General features: G+C 46.1%; 2 protein-coding genes across 2 annotated transcripts in view; one reads left to right on the top strand and one right to left on the bottom strand.

Moving 5' to 3' along the window:
- Window positions 1-12118: 12118 nt before the first annotated feature.
- Window positions 12119-17349, bottom strand: mrpl43 (mitochondrial ribosomal protein L43). Its single transcript, XM_084323808.1, has 3 exons — window positions 17078-17349; window positions 16542-16648; window positions 12119-15539 (listed from the first exon to the last, which is right to left on the bottom strand). Exons 1-3 carry the CDS (start codon window positions 17206-17208, stop codon window positions 15319-15321), a joined length of 459 nt encoding a protein of 152 aa, XP_084179934.1. The 5' UTR covers window positions 17209-17349; the 3' UTR covers window positions 12119-15318.
- A 256-nt stretch (window positions 17350-17605) lies between these two features.
- Window positions 17606-22633, top strand: part of twnk (twinkle mtDNA helicase) — a 29559-nt gene continuing 24531 nt past the window's right edge. The window contains exons 1-4 of the mRNA XM_084322373.1: window positions 17606-17639; window positions 17950-18640; window positions 19422-20124; window positions 21679-21919. Of these exons, the coding sequence (XP_084178499.1) occupies window positions 17975-18640; window positions 19422-20124; window positions 21679-21919 (1610 nt within the window). The 5' untranslated portion in view covers window positions 17606-17639; window positions 17950-17974. The remainder of the gene's footprint in view (window positions 17640-17949; window positions 18641-19421; window positions 20125-21678; window positions 21920-22633) is intronic.

The following is a 22633-nucleotide window of genomic DNA, read 5'->3' as shown; positions in this document are numbered from 1 at the left end:
TTTGTCATATATGTGGGGACTGTGGAAGTGAGATACAGACGTTTTGTTAGTGCCATACAGAATAAGCCAATCACGGAGTTCGGAAAAGCCACTTAACTTTTTTACTACTTGATAGCACAAGTTCTACACTTCAAAAACCTAACTTAAACCATCCTTCCTCTTTTTCTTTTGTTCTCATGTAAATACTAAGAATGACATCACTGTTGGAGCTTTTAGTAGCATCATGTGTTGTATCAATGCCAATGGAAATAGTTGTAGCGAAGCCAAAATGGACACAGTGATTTATTCTCTCGTTTCTTTCTGTTGTTAACTTAGCATCTTGACTGTGCCAGAGAGCAACAGCTGTATTAGATAGGCCAAGGTTATTTTTTTGCCCAATTGCCCAGTTTGATGAAGACGGTCAATTTGTGGTCAGATTGTGGTCAGACTGACCGCAGTCGATGAAGACCAGACTGGTTGTGGGACCTTCCTGGCTGAGATGGAACCACAGCTGGTGGGAAAGCAAAGGTAACACTTTGTTTATGACCCACTTTGTTTGCACTATTGACGCGTAGGGCTTTCTCAGATCTGTGTTCGGTTGTGAAGACTGGCTGTTTCAAACGACCAATCGGTTTGTCTCCTTTTGAATAACAAGTGCTGGCTTGTATAGGGAGGTGTAGTGGTTACGTCATTGCTGTTTCCGGCCGGTCCACCTCGCAAAACTTATTTCCCCATTGCCCATTTCTAAATCGTCTCGTTTAAAACAAATAAAGCATGAACATTTGCATGGTGTACCTTTCTGTGCATATTCATCCACAATCTATAGCTCCCCACTAAAATATTCGCAATTAATTGTAAAAAGAAATCACAGAATTTTATTTCAACCAAAAATGCTTAAACAATAATGCTAGTGATAGAAGGGAACTCATTTTGTGCAAAATGGAAAGCTTGCCAATGTTCATGAGGCAGAATTGTTACAATAGCCGATAATCCATTTTCCCAATGATAAATCCCTATACGGGTGGACCGCGCAGGCGGTCCAAAGTGACGTCAGACTGCAACCTACGGACACCCACAACACAGCCCCTCGTCTGCTCGCATACAGCTATAAATCAGCCGTAAGACTGGAGCTCAAAGAGAATTGTTTCTTTTGCCAAGAAAACAATGCCGAGCTTTGATGATGTCCTTTGTTGATGCCAATCGTATTTCAGTCGGACATTATACAATTAACGTAAGGTTATGTATATAACCAAGTTCTATGAATTATGGTGACGCTCAGCATCATCTGCACTGTACTTCACTTCGTGCACGAGCACTGAATAAAAAATTCCACCATGTACCTTTACATCCCAACATTTGTCTGGCCACACCCCCATCCACTTACCTTCATAAGTAGGTGTGTGGTCACCTACTCAAGTTTCTTTAATAGTTGTCATACAGAAGTACAGAATACTTTTGTACAAAATGCTTCTTACTGTTGCGCTCCAGAGACTGTGCATGACAAGATAAGTATGAAATAAAAACATAGTAAAAATTAGAAGAAAAAAAGAGGTCACAGTGTTCAGTTTAGACATATGTACAATGTTCGTAGACGTAGTTACCATACAATATACAATACTGTGCAGTGTACTAATATACAATACTATATAGTGCAAGGCATAAATGGACGAGGTGCAGTTTAGGTACAATTCACAGTAGGTGTACGAGTTGTAGTGCAAATCCTTTATCAATAAATATAAAGTGTAAGTGTGTTTGTGTGATCTAAAGTGTGGAGAGTGGGTGCTGCAGTGTGTTGTTTGTTTGAGTGAGTGTGTGTGTGCGTGTGGGTGTGTGTGCTGTGTGCATTTGATGGTTGTTGCATAGTGATTATTGTTCGTTTAGCGATTATTGTTCGTTTAGCAGCCTGATGGCCTGGGGATAGAAGCTCCTTCTGAGTCTTTCTGTGCTCGCCATAAGACTCCGGTATCGCTTGCCTGACGGCAGCAGTTCAAAGAGGCAGTTGTTCGGGTGGCTCGAGTCCTTAATAATTCTCTTAGCCTTCCCCTTGCACCGCTTGTTGTAAATGTTCTGGAGGGTGGGAAGCCCCCCTCTAATTGTGCGTTCGGCTGAACGTGTCACTCTTTGTAGTCTGCTACGGTCTTGTGCAGTGCTATTCCCAAACCAGGAGGTGATGTTGCCGGTCAGGATGCTCTCTATTGTACATGAGTAGAAGTTCCTAAGGATCTTCTGACTGACTTGGAACTTCCTTAGGCGCCTGAGGAAGTAGAGGCGTTGTCGTGCCTTCTTCACAACACTGTCAATGTGTGTGGTCCATGTCAAGTCCTCGGATATGTGGGCTCCGAGGTACTTGAAACTGTTCACTCTCTCAACTGGTGCCCCGTCGATGCTGAGGGGGCTGTAGTCCTTGACCCCCGACCTCCTGAAGTCCACAATCATCTCTTTTGTTTTGCTGACGTTCAGGGAGAGGCAGTTCTCCTGACACCACTGTGACAGGTTCTCTACCTCTTCCAGGTAGGCCCTTTCGTCGTTGGCAGAGATCAGGCCCACCACTACTGTGTCATCAGCAAATTTGATGATGGTGTTGTTGTTCCGCTGTGCTACGCAGTCATGTGTGTACAGGGAGTAGAGGAGGGGGCTCAGAACACAGCCCTGGGGGGCCCCTATGTTGAGCGTGATGGATGAGGAGGTGCAGTTGCCGGCTCTTACCACCTGGGGTCTGCCCGTCAGGAAGTCCAGGACCCACTGGCACAGGTCATAGTTCAAGCCCAGGTCCCTGAGCTTGGCTATGAGTTTGGAGGGGACTATGGTATTGAATGCTCGCCTCCTTCCCAAACTTTCACCACAAGGCGAGATCAAGGGCCGCAGCGGCGTCTGATGCTGAGCGTCACCATAATTCATAGAACTTGGTTATATACATAACCTTACGTTCTATTTCATTATGGCTTACGCTCAGCATCATTTGCACAAGAGGAGCTGAGCGGGAGCCATAGCTCGACAAATGTACCCCGCTGAGGCCCCCCACAACCATCAGACCGGGGAGGACCGAGCCCCCCGACCCTCCCTAATGGAGGATACCCTCCCTATTGGAGGCTTACGGGAGGGAGACGGATCCGACCGTGCGAAGAGGAACTCAAGCAACCCAACGCATAGGGTGAGCAGACCGTGGCTTGACCCCACGACTACGCACACGCACAACCCGCATGCCACCAGGGAACGAACGGAAGGAACAACCCTCGTTACTGCCCCCAAAATCACGGGGTTAAGAGCAAACCCAACCCCGTGGCAAGGCCGTAGCAGCGGAGCGCGAAGGAAGACCCAGACCCACTGAAGGGACTGGATCCCCTGGAAAAAGGGGGCCCGGAGAGGTCAATGACGCCAGGCATCAAGACCCCACCAGGCGGTCACTTAGTGACACCGCCCCCCACATCGCCATCGTATTCGGATAGGGCCCCTCCAAGAGCGGGCCCTTTCCCCCCAATAGCACACCGCCTGGCACACTGACCCTGCAGAACAGGCAGTCAGCATGGCCGTAGGCACTCAAAAAGTCCAACCAACGGAAGCAGACAGCGCATCGGGGAAACCAGGCAGCAGGCTGTAACCTGAGCCTGGAGCACTGCGGACGAGACAGGCGCCAAAGGAGTCAACTGAAAACAGCCCCCCCCCGGCGGAAGGGGCGTATGCTGGCGTTGTTGAGCACCATGACAAAGCCTCCATTAAAAAAAAAACACCCAGAGGGGTCGAGGCAGAGAAGGCTGACACGATTGGCAGACATCATGAACGTGCAGGGGCACACTCAACCGGGTAACCCGGGAGTTGACTCTGCTCCAACATACCAGGGAATCAACCACCCTCTCTGTACACAGACGGTGGTTGTTCCTATAACCCCTCAAGAAAAACACACCTGCGGGTATACACCAGCTATACCGCAGTACAAGTGTTTCAGTTTCCAAAAAAGGGTTATCCCAGGCCTACGGTATCAACGAAACTTTACTTCGGACCGGGCCCAGCGGCCCGGGAAGCACACAGGAGTACCAGAGGGGGTCCAGAATACCACCCCAACAGCCCCCTCTTCGCCATGCGTGAGAGAGGAGCGAAAGAAGGAGAACCAGCCCCTTACAATAGTGCCAGGTACAAAAGAGTACCCAACAAAGGGTCTCCATAACGCCTAACCCTGTGACACCCGGGCCGACCCGGCATTTTTCCCCCTGAAAAAAGCCCAAGTCCCTCAGGGTACCAGAACAGCAGATCTGCAACCCCGGCGGACAAACGGGTTAACTGACCTAGACCAGCGTGACCAGAACCAGTCCCGTGCCCTAACCACGCCGACATGCCTACTCCAGGAGAAGGGGCAGATATGCGTGTTGATCTAAAACATGAAAAGAGGGCGCCACCCAGACGGGCCGGTTTGAACCGTGCTTGGTGGCCCACCCCAAGGGCGTGAGACCCCTCTACCTATGTTCTGATCTATTCTGTTAACATCCCCCAGATATGAATGAGAATCCGTCGAGACCCAGTAACAGGCTCTCGGAAGAGGAAAAAAAACCCATCCCAGTTGCTTTATAAAAACGCTGTTTTAATAACAAGTAACCAAGGCGTACTAGCCACCCGCATGATTCTTATCAGAAACACCCCGAGCCAGCACTATGTATGCGTCGGGACACAAAAACATATCAATGGACAGTCTAACCAGACCCCACATCGATCCCTCAAGGCACCTGGGAGAATGACAAGAAGGGTGTGGTGCTTCATATTCTCCACACTTTTTTATTAAAAAAGAAAGAAACACCGACTGACATGAATCCGACTTGACGCAGCCGAGGATAAAAACTGTTTACATTTTTATATCCCGTCATCGCTACCACAGAGGATAGACGGAACTCCCCAGAGAGACTTCCCACGTGAGCCATAGATTGAAAAGCCACGGTAACATTGTGTCATATGACCAACCGACTCAAGTTACGCGTATATCGAGCGTAGTGGAACCTTAATTCCTACGCTCTATCCCGACACTTGACAATAACAGACCCTACCTACGGGTCTAACTCACGGAAGCCATCGTCCAATAGCAACGTGCGTAGTGACGTGTGCTATGACGGGGGGAAACCCAAGACTCAACGCCTGTGATGGGTGCAGAGTCTGGGAAACCCTCCCCTCCCCCCCCCCCTCCCTGCCAAGCCGCCTAACAGCTTGGCCCTGACTGAACTAATAAGAGAGGTAATAAACCCCCTGACCAATCAGAAGAGGGAAGGAGGGGTTTATCCGGTACCCCCTCACAAGCCCAACCCTTGCATACAACAACAACAATAGCCATATGATACCTTTAGTAGCAATGCTAATGAATAGCGCAATCTAATACAATGCACGCTAACCACAGACAATCTGTGAACAGGGTTTATAGCAAGACCAAGTCGCGTGTGTGTGTGTGAATCCTACACACGCATCCATGTTGTAACACAGAAAAACATTGATAGAGAGAGAGAACGGCTGAGCCGTGGTACGTTTTCATACGAGCATTACTGCAAACCCAACACAATAGTGTTGTAGCTCAATATCACTGTGTAAGCAACAGAGCACACAACTAGCCTCTACCTTTATGTGGAGATTCAGGTCGAGGCAGAAAAAACCCTTTTTCAACCGAGTGTAGGCTGCAGACCTTGCTTAAGCTCTAACATGAATGTAACCCTCCTATCAACCCATACTAGCGAAGATTGTGATGTGGCTGATAGCAGGGCATCCCGCCGACGAGTCGGAGGTTCTACCCCAACATCTTCGAACGGGGAACCCCAAGGAGACATCTCACCCCCCTCCAGTGTTACCTGGACAGGCAGGGAAGATGTCTCCACCGGGCCTTCAAACAAGAACCTGTCCGCCTCTATCATGTAGTCCTCTGTCTCCATCGGGCATGTAGAGACCGACACATCCTCATCTGGCTCCAGCAACTCACCAAAACCAGGCCATTCGCGTCTGCAAGCCACCATCTTGCGACGGGAGCGAGCTGACGCAAAAAGTTTGCGTCTCAAATCCCCCGCAACCAAGGGAACCGGCCGCCCAACAGCGGACGATTCCCCGGAAGCAGAGGGACCAGAGCCGGAACCAGGCCATCGCACAGGAGACGGCACTGGTGCACCAGCTCCTTGGAGAGGCAAACTACCCATCGGACACCTACCGGGCGTGGCTGCCGACCACGAGAGAGGTCTCAGCCCCGCTCCAAGACGCACGACGGAGGCGGCAATGGAGACCCGCTGGTGAAGAGTGGTGTTGCGAGCACGACCCTCCGAAGTAGACATTATGACTTAGCTTTTTTCTTTCTAATATATGAGAGAAGAAAAAAACAAGCAACAATGTAAACACGTCTCAACTTTCTTCAGCTAACAACCTCGTCAAGTGTGGGATCTACCGAAGGCACTTCCTTGTGGTGAAAGTGAAGAAGGAGGCGAGTAGGTGACCACACACCTGCTTATGAAGGTAAGCGGATGGGGGTGTGGCCAGACGAATGTTGGGATGTAAAGGTACATGGTGGAATTTTTTATTCAGTGCTTGTGCACGAAGTGAAGTACAGTGCAGATGATGCTGAGCGTAAGCCATAATGAAATAGAACTGGTGACAATGATGTCTTCTTTTATGTGGAAAATTACAGACGTTTTCAGTCAACAGAAGTCAAGGGCATATGAAGAATACACCCTGAATATACCCTGGATAAGGTCTGATGACCAAAATGTCGATAGTTTTCCACATACAGTAAAAGAGAAGTGAGAGTCATTGAGTAATTAATTCCGTATTCAAACTTGCATGTTCCACTATGAGAACCTGGAGCAAATTAAGGCTTTAAAACTTTTTGAAACATCTGAGATGTTTCTACCATCGTCTTGCTGCTTTAAGGTAGACATACTGTATACAACACTAAATGTAAATGAGCTTTTCTTAGAGCCTAAAATCTTATTAAATTAAATTAAATTGAAAGAAAGATTATAATAAAATAAAATTATAATAAATAAACATGTAGTGTGCACCCACCATTCACAAATAATCTCATCAAGTTTGCACTAATGTTCAACCACTTCAAAGAGCCTTCCCTCCCTGACAAATCTACGAGTCAATTGTTTCAAAATGAGGCTACAAAGAGAACCCATCCACTGTGGCGCTCCCTCTGAGGATGAAGGGTAGAGATATTGATTCAGTCCCCAGGTTTATGTTTGCACCGCGCTGCGTGTCCTTTGCTGTGACAGGCTGCTCGTTTTGCCAAACGACCACAGAGGACCTTGACACTGAAAAACCCTGCGTCACTGTTACAGTGTACCCTCACTGTTGACCTGACATCACAGATCAGGGCCGGCCTTGGTGCACTCGTCACCCTAGGTGAGATTTTAGACTGCCCCCCCCCCCCCCCCCTCACCTTGCCTTCCTCTCTCCGTCATACGGTTCGAATCACTCAATGCCAGTTAATATCATACTGAACTCTGTCACCTTTCACACGCAACCATCTTATTGTTATTATTATTTATTTTTATTACATTTGTTTTTCAGAAATCCAGAGCGACACATTACTTTGTAATTACAATACAGAATAATAGAACCAATAGAATTTTCCTATTAAATTGAAATAATTATATGTATTTATTTTAAATTAACAGGATTCTCTCCCAACAAAATTATGCGTTTTGGTCTGTTGGCTGGCGTCCTCTAGAGTCTAGACCAGTGGTTCTCACTGGCACAAACTGTGCTACAATTAAGCAACAATTAAACAAGACCAACCAACAAGAGGGGACTGCCTGAAACCTATCTCCGAGTAATTTTTTAACCTGTCACGGCCGATGATGTTAAATAGAGAATCTCTCCTCGCAGTAAAGTGTGGAATCAGCTTTTGCTGCGACAGCGGCAGCAGTTCGGTGCCGGTCGTCCCGAGTGACTTGCAGCATGCTGGCTTGCGTATCTGTCGTGGCGTAGGTGACAGCAACAGCAGGACTTGTCTCCTGGCCTCCACTGAGACAGGACCGGGCCTGTTGGCACCGAGTGCTGTTCTGTCTGAGGAGTGAGATAGAGAACATTTGACCTGTGTGTTCTGGTTAGCCATGCGGTGAGCGGATAGTACAGGAAGCGCTGACTGAAGCTGATTGCACTAGCAGGTTCTCTCTCTCTCCCTCTCTCCCTCTCTCTCTCTCTCTCTCTCTCTCTCTCTCTCTCTCTCTCTCTCTCTCTCACTAACTCTCTGCCTTTCCCCTCCCTCTTTAATCTTCATTCCTTCCTCCTTTCCTCCCTCTCCCTCTCTCTCTTCCCCGCATCATCTCACCTCTACTCTATAGCATCATCTATTACGCTCTCCTCTCCCTCAAGGGCCCTGCTGTGTTCACAAATGATAGCCATGATAGCCAATCAATTAAATCTGGCCTTCAAAGTGCTCTTGACCTTGTATTTTGTTAAAGGACTGGGGGAGGGGAGCTCCAGTAGCTCACCACGTACTGCGAGCGCTATTTCAGCGCCGTGGACAACCGTGCTCGTCACGGATCTGGGGCTGAGCGAGTTCGAATCCCGGACTGCAGCCGTGCCTTTCCCAGAGTGTCTTCCCCCCCATCTGAACCCTTTCAGCCTGCTTCTGTCGGTCGAACTTGACCAAGTATAAATGCGATAAACGTATAAAAGAGCCAGGGAAATGGCCAAAGTTAAAAAAAAAAAAAAAAAAGGACTGGGGGAATGGAGAGGGTTCCCCTCCGCTCAGCTGGTCATAGTAGCCAACGTTATACTGTGGTGGCTGGAGAGCAAGACAGCATAGGCTACTACTACTCACACACGTCTGGCCGATGGGAATATTTATGCTCACTGACAGGTTTCTCATTACGTATTGCATTCCCTCAAGGTGGCACGCTGAATTTGATTCTAAATTGCAAAGTCATTGGATCATTAAGTAGATGTAATGCTGTGACGGTGCTCCCAGACGGGGGCGATCTTAATCTTAATCTACAATAGTCTCAGGAAGGAAAGAATTACCTTGAGAATAAATCGTCACAACCACGCAAACCACTTGGCTTAGAACCACACAAATGGACCTTTGGAAATCATGTTGACCAACATTAACCTTTTAGAGGAAGGATACGGTTTAACTCTTGGGACATGTTATTTATTCATTACTGAAGATATACCACACACTATTTTTAACGTTTTCAGAGGTCCGAATTTCTATCCCAAAACAACTACAGCTTTAAATGGTGAGTGCAACATTTTGGCCCCGTAGCACAATTTCCTACTCATAGATGATGCTGCTGTCAAAGGGTATAGTCCTTTCTCAGCACAATCCATGCTGTTCTTCATACATAGTTACCCACACAACTAAGTTAATGGGGCCTCTGTAAAAAAAAAAGCACTTAAAACATACTCGCAAAACAAACCTCTTTGCTTTGGGCACACCGTGGAATACAGTAGGTTTCAGCCTGTATCTCATGGCTTGTACCGTCTGAAGCGTGGCCCCATTACTTTACATTAGTTTGCACTCGCCGGAGCTACGGCTATCTGGAAGTGAAGACCAGCATGGATTGTGCTGAGAAAGGACTCTAATTGACAACATCTTTGGTAAGTAGGAAATAGGGCTAATTCAGAATTCAGCCTCTAAGCTTTTCTGTCCTTAAAACAGACAGCAAGCGCGGCGTGTTACCGTATTAGCATTCTGACAAGTGAAATGGAATACATCAATGTGTAGAGTGCCCGGCGCTGTGATAGATGGATGCACAGTTTCAAAGCAGAGTATCCAAATATTTGCAGTCTCACAGAGTGCAGTGTTTTACGACTCTTGACCCTAACCCTGATGTTTTTGCCGTTTTATCTTTTTGTATATAGATCTTCAAGGAGCCAGATCAAGCCAGAGTCACTGGGACAATCCTTACAATGGGGAACACCTCGTCTCGGACAGTGTTTACCGCTGCTTCATATACACCGAAGGACAGTCTCATGTTTACAATGGACACTGAAATCGGACACTGTTGTGGATGTTGTACTATGGACTTTGGGTAAAATGGCAAACATGCTGGCTGCCACCCTAACCTTCGTCTCATTTCTGTACACGAGCCCACGGTGAAGGACTTGTTTTCACAGCTTACACAACACCACACACTCACATGCTGGTATGTCAATATGCAAGATACAGTATTATGGTCGTTTGCGTAGACAGACTATCTAAGAGTTGGCCAAAGAAACTGCTGTAGTAGAAGAGAGCTTAGGATTTGCACTATTCTTACCCCGGATACTTTGTTCAGAATGTTCTTTTGTAAACAACATTTTCCAAAAAGTTGTAAACAATAGGGCTGACCCAAATGCGTTGAAGCTTCTGTCGCTGCCATGGTATTCAAGATAATTATTTCTTTCTTTTTTTTATGATTTTTGTTTTGTTTTACCACTCCAAAAAATAGCCTAAATCAGCATAAGAAATAGCTTACAGAATTCAAATCAGTTCTTCTCAGACAAGGACATGTATTTATGAGAACTCTCATCAACCCACCGCATTGAAACTTGGAGGATGACGTGCATCTGGTAGTGTAGAGGTCTAAGCACTGGTGCGTCTGGTGTAGAGGTCTAAGCACTGGTGCATCTGGTAGTGTAGAGGTCTAAGCACTGGTGCGTCTGGTGTAGAGGTCTAAGCACTGGTGCGTCTGGTGTAGAGGTCTAAGCACTGGTGCGTCTGGTGTAGAGGTCTAAGCACTGGTGCGTCTGGTGTAGAGGTCTAAGCACTGGTGCGTCTGGTGTAGAGGTCTAAGCACTGGTGTGTCTGGTAGTGTAGAGGTCTAAGCACTGGTGTGTCTGGTAGTGTAGAGGTCTAAGCACTGGTGCGTCTGGTGTAGAGGTCTAAGCACTGGTGTGTTTGGTAGTGTAGAGTTTTAAGCACTGGGACAGCCGAGTAGTGTAGAGGTCTAAACACTGGTGCATCTGGTGTAGAGGTCTAAGCACTGGTGCATCTGGTGTAGAGGTCTAAGCACTGGTGTGTCTGGTAGTGTAGAGGTCTAAGCACTGGTGCATCTGGTGTAGAGGTCTAAGCACTGGTGTGTCTGGTAGTGTAGAGGTCTAAGCACTGGTGCATCTGGTGTAGAGGTCTAAGCACTGGTGCGTCTGGTAGTGAAGAGGTCTAAGCACTGGTGTGTCTGGTAGTGAAGAGGTCTAAGCACTGGTGTGTCTGGTAGTGTAGAGGTCTAAGCACTGGTGCATCTGGTGTAGAGGTCTAAGCACTGGTGCATCTGGTGTAGAGGTCTAAGCACTGGTGTGTCTGGTAGTGTAGAGGTCTAATCACTGGTGTGTCTGGTAGTGATAGAGGTCTAAGCACTGGTGCATCTGGTAGTGAAGAGGTCTAAGCACTGGTGCATCTGGTAGTGAAGAGGTCTAAGCACTGGTGTGTCTGGTAGTGAAGAGGTCTAAGCACTGGTGTGTCTGGTAGTGAAGAGGTCTAAGCACTGGTGTGTTTGGTAGTGTAGAGTTTTAAGCACTGGGACAGCCGAGTAGTGTAGAGGTCTAAGCACTCGCCTACTGTACCACCGCAAAGACCCAGGGTTCAAATCCCAGTGTCAGCAGTACCTCCGGCTTGGTAGAGTTCACAGGTGGGAAGCCGGTGGGGTATTAATCGTGGTCGTTGCAATAGCGACTTCTACTAGTCGGTCGGGGCACCTGTTCAGCAGGGTGGGGATTTGGAGGAGATAGCGTGAACCTCTGCATGTGTTACACTCTCCCAGTGAAACTCAGCTGAAAAGAAACTCAGCTGGCAACTCCACATCTATCGGAGGAGGCCTGTGGTAGTCTACACCCTCCCCAGACCGACAGTAGGGCAGCACAATGACCAGGGGGGAATTGGCATACCAATTAAATTTGGGGATGGGAGCAAATGTAAAAAGGCCAAAAGAAAAAAATTAAGCTCTGATTATTTTCTGATAATTCGGTTAAGTCTGACATATATTCATGTAATTTCTTCGGACTCAGATCTATTAAAACAACAAGGGACACGCATGTTGAAAAGACGAGAGCCAACGCAGGAAGCTTGGCCCCGGAAACTCTTTATTGCATACGATATACGTCACAACTTAACAACAGAATTATCATTGAAGCTTCAAAGCCCCACAAAATGGTAATCGGGTCAGCCCTGGTAAACATGACTTATTCTGTGTGGTCTAAATGGTGCATTTATATAGGGCTTTTATCCAAAGCGCTTTACAATTTTGTTCCTCACATTTTACCCATTCACTGACTCACACATTCACACACCGACGGCAGAGGCAACCATGCAAGGTGCCAACCTGCTCATCAGGAGAAATTAGGGGTTAAGTGTCTTGCTCAAGGACACTTCGACATGCTGCCCGGGAGGAGTGGGAATCGAACCGGGAACCTTAATATTACCAGACGACTGCTCTACCTTCTGAGCCACTCCTTGTGTCTATTCATTGTGTATCTCAATGTTTCTCAAACTCAGGGCCTGGGATCAGTGTTGGTCCCTGGGATGCTGTTGGGAAGTCCCTGGCCTAGATAGCTGACACAGATATTGGCTATCTTCCTGTATTTGAAGTATAGTTTTAATATAGACCTACTTTCTTTTCAGTGTAAGGGGTCCCTGAACACAGCAATATTATTAGCTCGGGTCCAAACATAAATCTAAACATTTGCTGGCCTTTGCCATTGATAACTTTGAGAAGCACTGATGTAACTGATGGCATACTTCATGTCTAGTTTATACTGATATAACTGACTGACAGTCATACTTCATGTATAGTTTATACTGATATAACTTACTGACAGTCATACTTCATGTATAGTTTATACTGATATAACTGACTGACAGTCATACTTCATGTATAGTTTATACTGATATAACTGACTGACAGTCATACTTCATGTATAGTTTATACTGATATAACTGACTGTTTATACTGATATAACTGACTGACAGTCATACTTCATGTATAGTTTATACTGATGTAACTGACTGTGACAGCCATACAATCATGTAATATAGTTTAGACGTCACCGCACTTGACAGGAAATGTGCTATTTATAATACATGTCACATCTTGTATTTATTTACATGTATTTCATTGCTTCTGTCTTCTGCCCAGTGGGAAAACCTACTTTGCATTCAGTTCAGCATGGGTTATAATTCTCTGTCAACAACCCTTGGGGGGGGGAGTCAGGGAATTACATGCAAAACATGTTCACACACTGGCTCTCATTCTCTTGATACTCAGTGGTATTGTTCTAGGCTGGTGGTGAACAGCCAGGCCACCAGCATCCAGGGACCACATCCTAACATGTCCAGAATTGGCTCGTTCACACATATGATTCTGACAGGCCAGAGGTACAATACAGGCTATTCTGCTAGGGAGGAGGGGGGGGGGGGATTTTCAGTAACTTAGCAACAACCATCTTTATTTAGAGCCAATGCAGCTATAGCGTGGGTCATGCTCTGCCAGCGAGGGTGTGATGCATGCTCAGACTCTGCTACTAGTAATTGGTGTTATATATGATTAGCTATGAAAATGCTGAAGGCATAACTTACCCAATCAATACAAATGCCATGAGGCTATTTAACATTTCTCCCACGCACAAGTCAGTTGATTTTATGTCTTTCCATGATTTCTAGATCAGGCCAAGCTGTTTCTTAAAGCAGCGATATCACCCGCAACGCCCTGTTTTAAATTGTTTTCAGGCTGCATTCACAAACACATCTCTGCCCTGTACAGTCATGAGTTGCCTGTGCAGAGAAAGAACTGAACCACTGCACACAGCCAGGTGCCCCCTTGTCCTCTGCACTGTCGTCCTCCCACGCTCATCTCCACCTCATTCCCCCTGCAGAGTGATGGCCTACTCATTTCCTATCGCCAGCCGCCTGGACGCCATCAATCAAAAGGATCCAGGTCTCCTTTTTCCTGCGTAATCTTTTACACCGCCCTCCCTGCAAGACTTCCGCATCTATCTGCATTCATCTGCAGACTAGCAATAGGCTGTATCTGTATGAATCTGTGGACTAGCAGACTGTATATTATACCGGCTTGTATTCCGATTATGGAGGAAGCTGGCTACACGGCCAGTAAATAGCTGATGGGTGAATGGCTTTGTCCCTTGTTAGCAGAAATGCACCCCCCCTTGTATGAGTTGAGAAATGCATAGAAAGCAACACACTGTCCTGTCACCATCCTGCTGGTTAAAAAAGGGACAAATCACCAGAGGGGGTTTTCTTCTGGCTGGGCAGCCGACACAGGGGCGCAGTGCCAAAGGTTAGCGGCTGTCCTTCAGGTCGAATCCATTGGTTCAAATCACTAAGGTTCTGGATTCTGACACTGATCAGTATTCTGATGGATCAGTATAGACCTTTTCAAACATGACACTAACATTCTAAATGGGCCTATGTTTATTTAATGTTTGCTAATACAATAGCCGACAGGAAATACACTTGAGCCCCAAGCTGTTCCCCTAGCAACAAAATTCTTCTGAAAGGGTCTATACTGGATTCTAAGGTTCTGGATCCTGACGGTCTGACACCGATCAGTATTCTGGATTCTAATGTTGTAAAGTTCTTGGATCACTATCAGTGTTATACTGCACAACAACAGTGTACATCTGCCGTGTCATACGAATAAAAACAAGTACTGTAGTACATGTCAACAGAGTGCGTTTTGTCTTTCAAGTATATATAACTGCAGTGCAGCATCAGTCAGTGTGAGTAATCTGAACAGCAGCACTAACAGCAGCGACAGCCTTCTGCTGCGTCCTCGTCTGCTAGTGACATGCTGTATGCCAGATTCAAACACATCCGCTGTTCACATGCTTTCTAAAATGACACAGAGACAAAGACCACCAGTGACAGCAACTGGTTCAAAGCCATTTTACAATTTTTTATTCCTCCAAAAGAATTTTTTTCTGCTGCGGCGCTCCAAAGCACTACTGGTCTGGTACATGTACACCTACACAAGTACAGTACATCCAATAGTCAGGTACAGTTATCCACAAAACAGTTATCTGCTATTTCAACGTGCCGGCTGAAAAGCCTCCGATTACATATGCAAAGTCCATTCAAATACGGTGTTGCGGAGCGGGTCTGGGCATCGTCCTGCACCGCTCTGTGGACGTGTGGCTTTACTGCCACCCTCAGACGGAGAGGATGGAACACAATATTCAGTCTCTTGGCAGGTGCTGGACAAAGATACACGTGGAAACTGGTTCAAATAAAAGGTATTGTTCGATCTAGGAATGCACAGATACAATGAAAGGGATACTTGTATTGTATATCGGTCTGATACCAGGCTAGATCAGGGTATCAATATCTGAGAACCCCCCCCACTGAAATCTGATACCCAGAGCCATGTAACATGTCATATCTGGACCTCAGTTGGCTTCCTGGTTCTGTGGTGGTCTGATGGGGCCTATCGAAGGGGGCCGGTTGGTGAAGGGGTGCCACTGGCCCTGGATGCTGGGGTTGTCTGTGTGGAAGGGCTTGCGGATGCGGATGATGTCCAGGCCCGACTGGTTGGTCAGCTTGGTCAAAAGCTCAGAAATCTGCGGAGCCGTTTTGCTTGTGATGATCTCTTCCCGCACGTTGCCATTTACTGCAGGAGAGGAACAGGGATATATAGGTCATGTGAGAAAAGGATAGAGGGGGAGTGGCCTAAACAGATCATGGTTGAAATGCAGTAGTGGGAAGAAACCTAAGTAGCATTACTCAAGCACTGTACTTAAAGAACACACCAACAGTATGGGTAATGCACTTACTGCCATCTCTCAGAGTCAGACAAAAAGATAGATATCAATTTCCTCTCTGTGCGTTCAGTAGAAAGCTATCCGGCTGCAAGCTAGTATGGCTTAGCACAAATTAATGGAAGCGGATACGGATCAGCTAGCCTAGCTGTTGGCCAAAAACACTTCTCCCAGAGTTTTAAACTAGGCTAGTGGTCCGTACCCATTCATTTGTGCTAAGCTAGGCTAGCTTGCAGCCTGACAGCTTTATACTGAACGCACAGAGAGGGAATTGGAATCTATCTTCTTGTCTGACTTGGAGAAGACAATAAGCATATTTCCCATAATGTTCCTTTAAGTACAATTTTGAGGTACTTAATAAGTTTCATTTTAGGGAACTTTTTTTCCCTTTCCTTCCTACTTTTTTACTCCACTACATTTATCTGAACCCATCAGTTCAGATTTTGCATAGAAAACATGTAAAAATGTATGAGGATAATGTACTTTCAAATTTGAAGCCTGCCAACTTCAAGGACTTAAATCACAGCAGCATAACTGAACCACATATCTACCACGTTAACATACCTTTAGAGGTAATTTAATCATGAACATGTACAACAATACATTATACATCCATGCATATAATCCATATAACATTACAGTAGTGTTCTACAATGATCAGGTGAAGACCTGGTGAAATATTAGAGCATGGGGCCCTCTACCTATATTTACGAGTAGTACAACTGAACTCTTGACTTAATTGATGCTAGAAGCAGCATGGACATTTCGGGCTAGAAAGATGTGTACACACGAAATAAGTTAAATATATGCATTTAGACAGACTTTGATTAACACACCACACGTTTAACACTTACAGTACTCTGCAACTATTCTAGGAATCCTACAGGCTTGAGGCGACACATATACTACGGTTCCAGGGTTTTGCTTGGCGTAATCCACTACTCCTTCTTCAATAAATCCCCTGTGAAACAAAACAGGCATTGTGTTGGGAGTCGTCGACATGGGTGCTGCTGGTTGGCAACGTCATATTTTCAGATCTGATTGATTGATTGAAAACTTTATTAACATATTGCAGAATGGGTACAGTACAGTACAGCTCAATACATACAATTGTTAGGGGATGCAGACCAGAGAAAGACTTTCGTCTTGTTTACATCAGGGTCCCCCATTTTCAATTCATCATAACATTATGACATACAGATAGACAGTAGGCCTACTGCTACATCTACATTTATGACATACCAGATTTGCAAATACAGTACTGTTTGTCTCAACTTATCAAGGCCGATCTGCGAATAGATCGACCACAATACAAGTTGCCATCAGGCTTTTTAACAACATGTCAAAGTAGGTATTGTCGTGACTCGTGACATATACACAAAGGTCTTACCTGACTCCCAACGAGCTCTGTGCATTTTTGGAGAAGACCAGAGAGACGCGTTTCAGCTGGCACACATACCTGCCCACCCCGTTCTGCAGAACGCTCTGCAGGAAGCGACTTGGCGTCCCTCTACACGTCATTTTACAACTGTTTCTTAGCTAATAGATAACAGATCTATCATATATATATATATAAACACTATACTGTGGCAAAAATAAAAACGTCAATGGTGGTAAAACACGACAAAGTGCACAGAGGACAATTCCACGGACATGCAAATCGTGGAGTCCGTCGGAAATAAGGTCCGTAGTTAAACAAGAACAAGCTTGTGAAAACACACACACACACCATGCATATACGATGCGGATGTGTTAGTCAATAAATTAACATCGAACATAACATATAATTCTTTTGTGCTATATGTTGGTGAGTATTGTATTTTTTTGTATCTGATGACAAAATATGCAGTGCGAAATCTATCACTGTTTGCTTCACCCGGACGTGTTTTGAAAACGTACCATTAGCCCGGGAGCCAGGGCCAGGGAGAGCATGGAGCAATACATGAAGGCTGGTGAGACAAATCTGACATTGGTGTATTTTTTTTAGATACCGGTACCTTATTGCTCTCCAATTACTACATAGACACGTGCAACCATTATGACTAATCAATCGAAAATGAATGTCCCTACTTGATCATTGTTGACCTCTGAAAGTGGCGTGGGTCAGTCACCCAAATGATAAATCAGTCTTGGTAACAGAATGCATGCAGTGTAACGTTACTTGCAACTTCTTTCTGCCTTTTTTGCCTTTCTTTCTGTCAGTACACCACCAGCCAGTAACGTCCCATTACTTGAGTCACATGCTCGTGTATGTTGTTGCAGGCTCAATGTCTTGAAGAGGTGCCACATGTGGAGCGGTTTGTTCCTGAGGGGCACCGCCTGTCTCTTGCAGGTGGCATCCCAAAGCTCCCCTACTAGGCTGCTCCACCAAAGACATGTCTCCCCCTCGCTTCTGAGAGCCCTGACCCAGAGGCACCCGCAGAGGTTTGCCGTGACACCGTTACATCCACCAGGACGACAATGGGGCTCAGACTACTGGCCACTCTGTGCCACCAGGACATACAAAAACAACACCAAGTCCATCGATGTCCTTGTCAGCCCCATAACCGTCACGGAGATCAAACAGTATCTGCGCTCCAAAGACGTTCCCTTCTACAATGGCTACAGTTGCCTGCACGCCCCAAGCTTGTTTATGGAACCCGCGTCAGGTGCCCTGACTGGCCCAGGGAAAGATAACTACTCTATGTTTATAGATAAGACCACGGGCCAGTTCCTGTGTAAAGACACGCTAGTGGAGGGCAGTTGGGAGGACCTCCAAGACTGCCTGGAGGTGATGCAGAAGGAGGAGCAGGCCTTCCTCAGTCCTCACGTGCTGCTGGGATACCCGGAGAGTCTGGAGGAGCAGGTGGAGAGGGAGAGGGAGCAGAGGGAGGTGGAGGATGTGTGGTCCAGTTCAGTGCCTCTGTCTGATCTCCCCGAGGAGGAGGTCCTGCTGATCAAAACCATGTTCCAGGTGGGGCTGAACAATTAATCGGGAAGGTTTATCAAAATTGCAATGTGGTTTAGTGCAATAGGAGGTGCAATATTTACATCTATTATCATTTATCTTCTCTCAATGAGGTTATATTGTGATGAAATTGTAATATGTTGGTATTGTGGTATACAGTTATATTGTCTAAATTAATGATGATAACAAGCACATATTAACTCAAGTATTTGAGGAACCGTCACTTGAAAAGGACAGTTTTGGCTTGATATCACACTTTGTTTACCATGCAGTTCAATGCGATGAGGCATTGGATTATTTAACATGTGATGTGATTTCAGATATCAGGATATACTGTATATCTATCTGTATATCAAAAAATCAAATAGTATTATTATCGCAATATTATTTTCTCTAGCCCTATGTTTTAAGGATGCACCGATACTGGTATGGGAAATCGGTTCGATACCAGACAAATAGAATATTGCTATCAATTTTCACTGATGCTAAAATCCGATACCAAGAAACACGTCTTATTGTGCCAGAAATCAAAGCAAAGTGACTTGATTTGCTGCATTCCTTACAAGTTAACTCTCTCCTAATGGATAAAAAATTATTATATCTCAATCATTTTTGTCTAATGATTGGTAATGGATATTGGCCAAAGCCCAGGTATCGTATTGGGACTGAAATATTCAGATTGGTGCACCCCTAATATGTTTGTCTTCTTTCAGGCACACAGTTGACCACAATAATTTCCATGCAGGGATGATGATGATGATGAAGTTGACTTTGTACCCTATTCCAGATCACCAAGGTCTCCAACGCCACACTACAGAAGTTTGGAGTGAGGCTCTTCAAACCCACCAAGAGCCTGGTGTTCCCCTGGCTCGGAGGCCCGGACTTAAGCCTAAAGGGCATCAAGCTCCTATCCGCCCAAACCACAGAAGACCAGAAAGTCATTTATAACGAAGCCATTATCCCAAGGTCGAACTCCTTCCATAGCCTTTTTGGCCTCCCGCTGGTGGGGCGCATGGCCACTGAGGTCGTGCTGACGGGTCATGAGCGGGACACCCTGGCGGTGTGTCAGGCCACAGGGCTGCCCAGCGTGGCTCTCCCTCGCGGGGCCGCCTGCCTTCCGCCTGTCCTCCTGCCCTACCTGGAGCAGTTCAAGCGGGTCACTCTCTGGCTGGGTGACGACATGCGTTCCTGGGAAGCCTCCAAGATCTTCTCCCGCAAGCTGGGGCTGAAGCGCTGTTCCCTGGTGCGGCCGGGGGAGAACCATCCGAGCCCGGTGGAGGCGCTGGCCAGCGGGAAGAACCTGTCCCGCATTATCAAAGCCTCTATTCCAGCAGACCACAAGTCCATAGTTTCCTTCAGGCAGCTCAGGGAGGACGTGTACGGGGAGTTGGCCAACACAGAGCAGGTGGCCGGAGTGAAGTGGACCAGGTTCCTGGAGCTGAACAGGATCCTGAAAGGCCACCGCAAGGGAGAGCTGACTGTCTTCACGGGTAGGTGGAATAAATCACAAAGATGAATGCTTAAAGGAACAAGCCAACATTAGGGGAAATGTGCTTACAGTCTTCTGCAGAGACAGACAAGATAAGAAGATAGATGCCTATTTCTTCTCTGTGCATTCAGTAGAAAGTTGCAGTAGATCAGGCTCCAAGCTAGCCTAGCTTAGCACAAATTAATGGAAGCGGATACGGACGACTGGCCTAGCTGTTGGAGAGGTGTTTTTGGCCAATAGCTAGGCTAGTGGTCCATATCAGCCTCTCTGGTAGAGCCATATGAAATCCGTTTTATTATTTTCCAAATTCCATTTTATTTTTTCCCAAATTCCATTTTTTCCGTTTTAATATTTCAGAATTCTGTATTTTGCCTTTTATGCTCATTTTACCATCAGAAATAGTGTCTAATAAGTGGGAATGAATAAATGTCCACAATTGAATAAGATATAACAGTCCATTTAATGTTTTTAAGTGCTGCAACTCAGAAATACAGTTCAATTTTACACAATATTTTTCAATTAATATTGTGACAAAATAAAAATACATATTTCAAGTGTAAACAATAGATACAGCTAGCTACTACTGACATTATCACAATGACAATGTCAGTAACCTAGCTATATCTATTATATTGTGATGTAATATAGTAATGCATAATTTAGGCACCCTTAGTTTAGTTTATTTCGTTTATAAAGGACAGTGTATAATGGCAATCGTTTGCATTAAACAAATGGATGGGTGCACTAGATTTAGCAAGAAGCTATCATTTCCATCTATAGTCCTATGTACTGTAACATTTCATAGCTATTTAATGCAAACGATTGTCATTATACACTGCCCTTTATAAACTAAATACACTTAAATAGCTATGTAACGTTATAGGACTATCTATGGAAATGATAGCTTCTAGAAGTTCTAGCTAAATCTGGTGCACCCATCCATTTGTTTAATGCAAACGACTGTCATTATACACTGCCCTTTATAATCTAAATAAACTTAAACAAATGGATGGGTGCACTAGATTTAGCTAGAAGCTAAACGTCCTAACGTTATAGCTATTTAATCACAATAGTGTCGCAAGTGTTTTTGCGGTTCCAGTCCACAGAACGTTGACAGAATTAGCAAAACACCTTATCACCGGAGGCATAAAAGTCATTAGGATACTGTTCTGCTCTGAATTGAGGGCTTATTGTGGAATTGTTTAGCTTCTTGATGTGAAGCAGCCAGACGCTTGAGCACCGCGGCTGTGTTGTGTGTAACACGCTGTAGAGTCCCCGTCTCCCCGGTCGCGTGTGCACCAAACGTTCCACCCAAAAACGAAATTTCAGTCCAGATTAGGCCAAATTCTGCAATATTCCACGTTTTGCAGTTGATTCCATTTTTATTGGTTAATTCCGCGATTCCGTCCGCGATTCCGTGAACGCGGATTTCATATGGCTCTACTCTCTGGCTTCCTACTGTCTCAGTAAAGAACCTTCTCTCCTGTGTCTCTCCTACTCGGTCTCCCTCTCAGCCTTCATACTCTCTCAATAAAGAAAACATGTTGTTCTCTAGGTCCTACCGGCAGTGGAAAGACCACCTTCATCAGTGAGATGGCCCTGGACCTGTGCATGCATGGTGTCAACACATTGTGGGGCAGCTTTGAGATCAACAATGTGCGCCTGGCCAAGATCATGCTGACCCAGTTTGCCATGCAGCGCCTGGAGGAGAACCTGGAGCAGTACGACTACTGGGCCGACAAGTTCGAGGAGCTTCCGCTGTACTTTATGACGTTTCACGGACAGCAGAACATTAAGTGAGTCTTCCGAATGTATCCATGATATCCAGTTGTGCATAATGTGGGTTATTCTTAGGTTATTTCGTGGTGGGGGCTGGCTGGGGTGTGTTAGGTTCATAGTTTATTTGTGGTGGGGGCAGGCAGGGGGAGGGGGGGGGGGCGTTAGGTTCTTAGGTTATTTGTGGTGGTGGCTGGCTGGGGGCGTTAGGTTCTTAGATTATTTGTGGTGGTCGCTGGCAGGGGTGCATTAGATACACACAGTAAGCAGTGGAAAATACTATATATACCAAACAAGAACACTGTTCATATGTTTTTTTTTTTTTTTTTTTTTATTAATTATCTTTCTTCCCCTCTTTTTTCCCGAATTTTCTCCCATCCCACCCTTCCTGGTTGTTGCGTACTTTCCCCTACTGTTGGTCCGGGAGACCGGAGACTGTCACATGCTTTCCTCCGACGCATGTGCAGCCTGCCGGCAGGCCAACCTGGCCGCGCAGGTTCTCACCGGGGAGAGTGTAGCGTGTGGGAGGCCACACTATCTCTCCTTAGTTCCAACCCTTGCTGAGCAGGCACCCCGACCGAACTGTAGGGGTCGCTGTCCACAACGCCCAGGACCCACCCTTCAGCTTTCCCACCCCCTGATACAGCCGTGAGAGGCCAGCCAAGCTGATAGCAACGCCGGGAGCTGGATTCGAACAGGCGAATCCAGTGTCTCCCGGTGTTGGTGACGAGCGT

Source organism: Notolepis coatsorum (genome assembly GCF_963971535.1).
Source record: "Notolepis coatsorum genome assembly, chromosome: 10".
Classification (NCBI taxonomy): Eukaryota; Metazoa; Chordata; class Actinopteri; order Aulopiformes; family Paralepididae; genus Notolepis; species Notolepis coatsorum.
The sequence above is the reverse complement of the archived record's forward strand: the minus strand, read 5'-3'. Positions and strand labels throughout refer to the sequence as shown.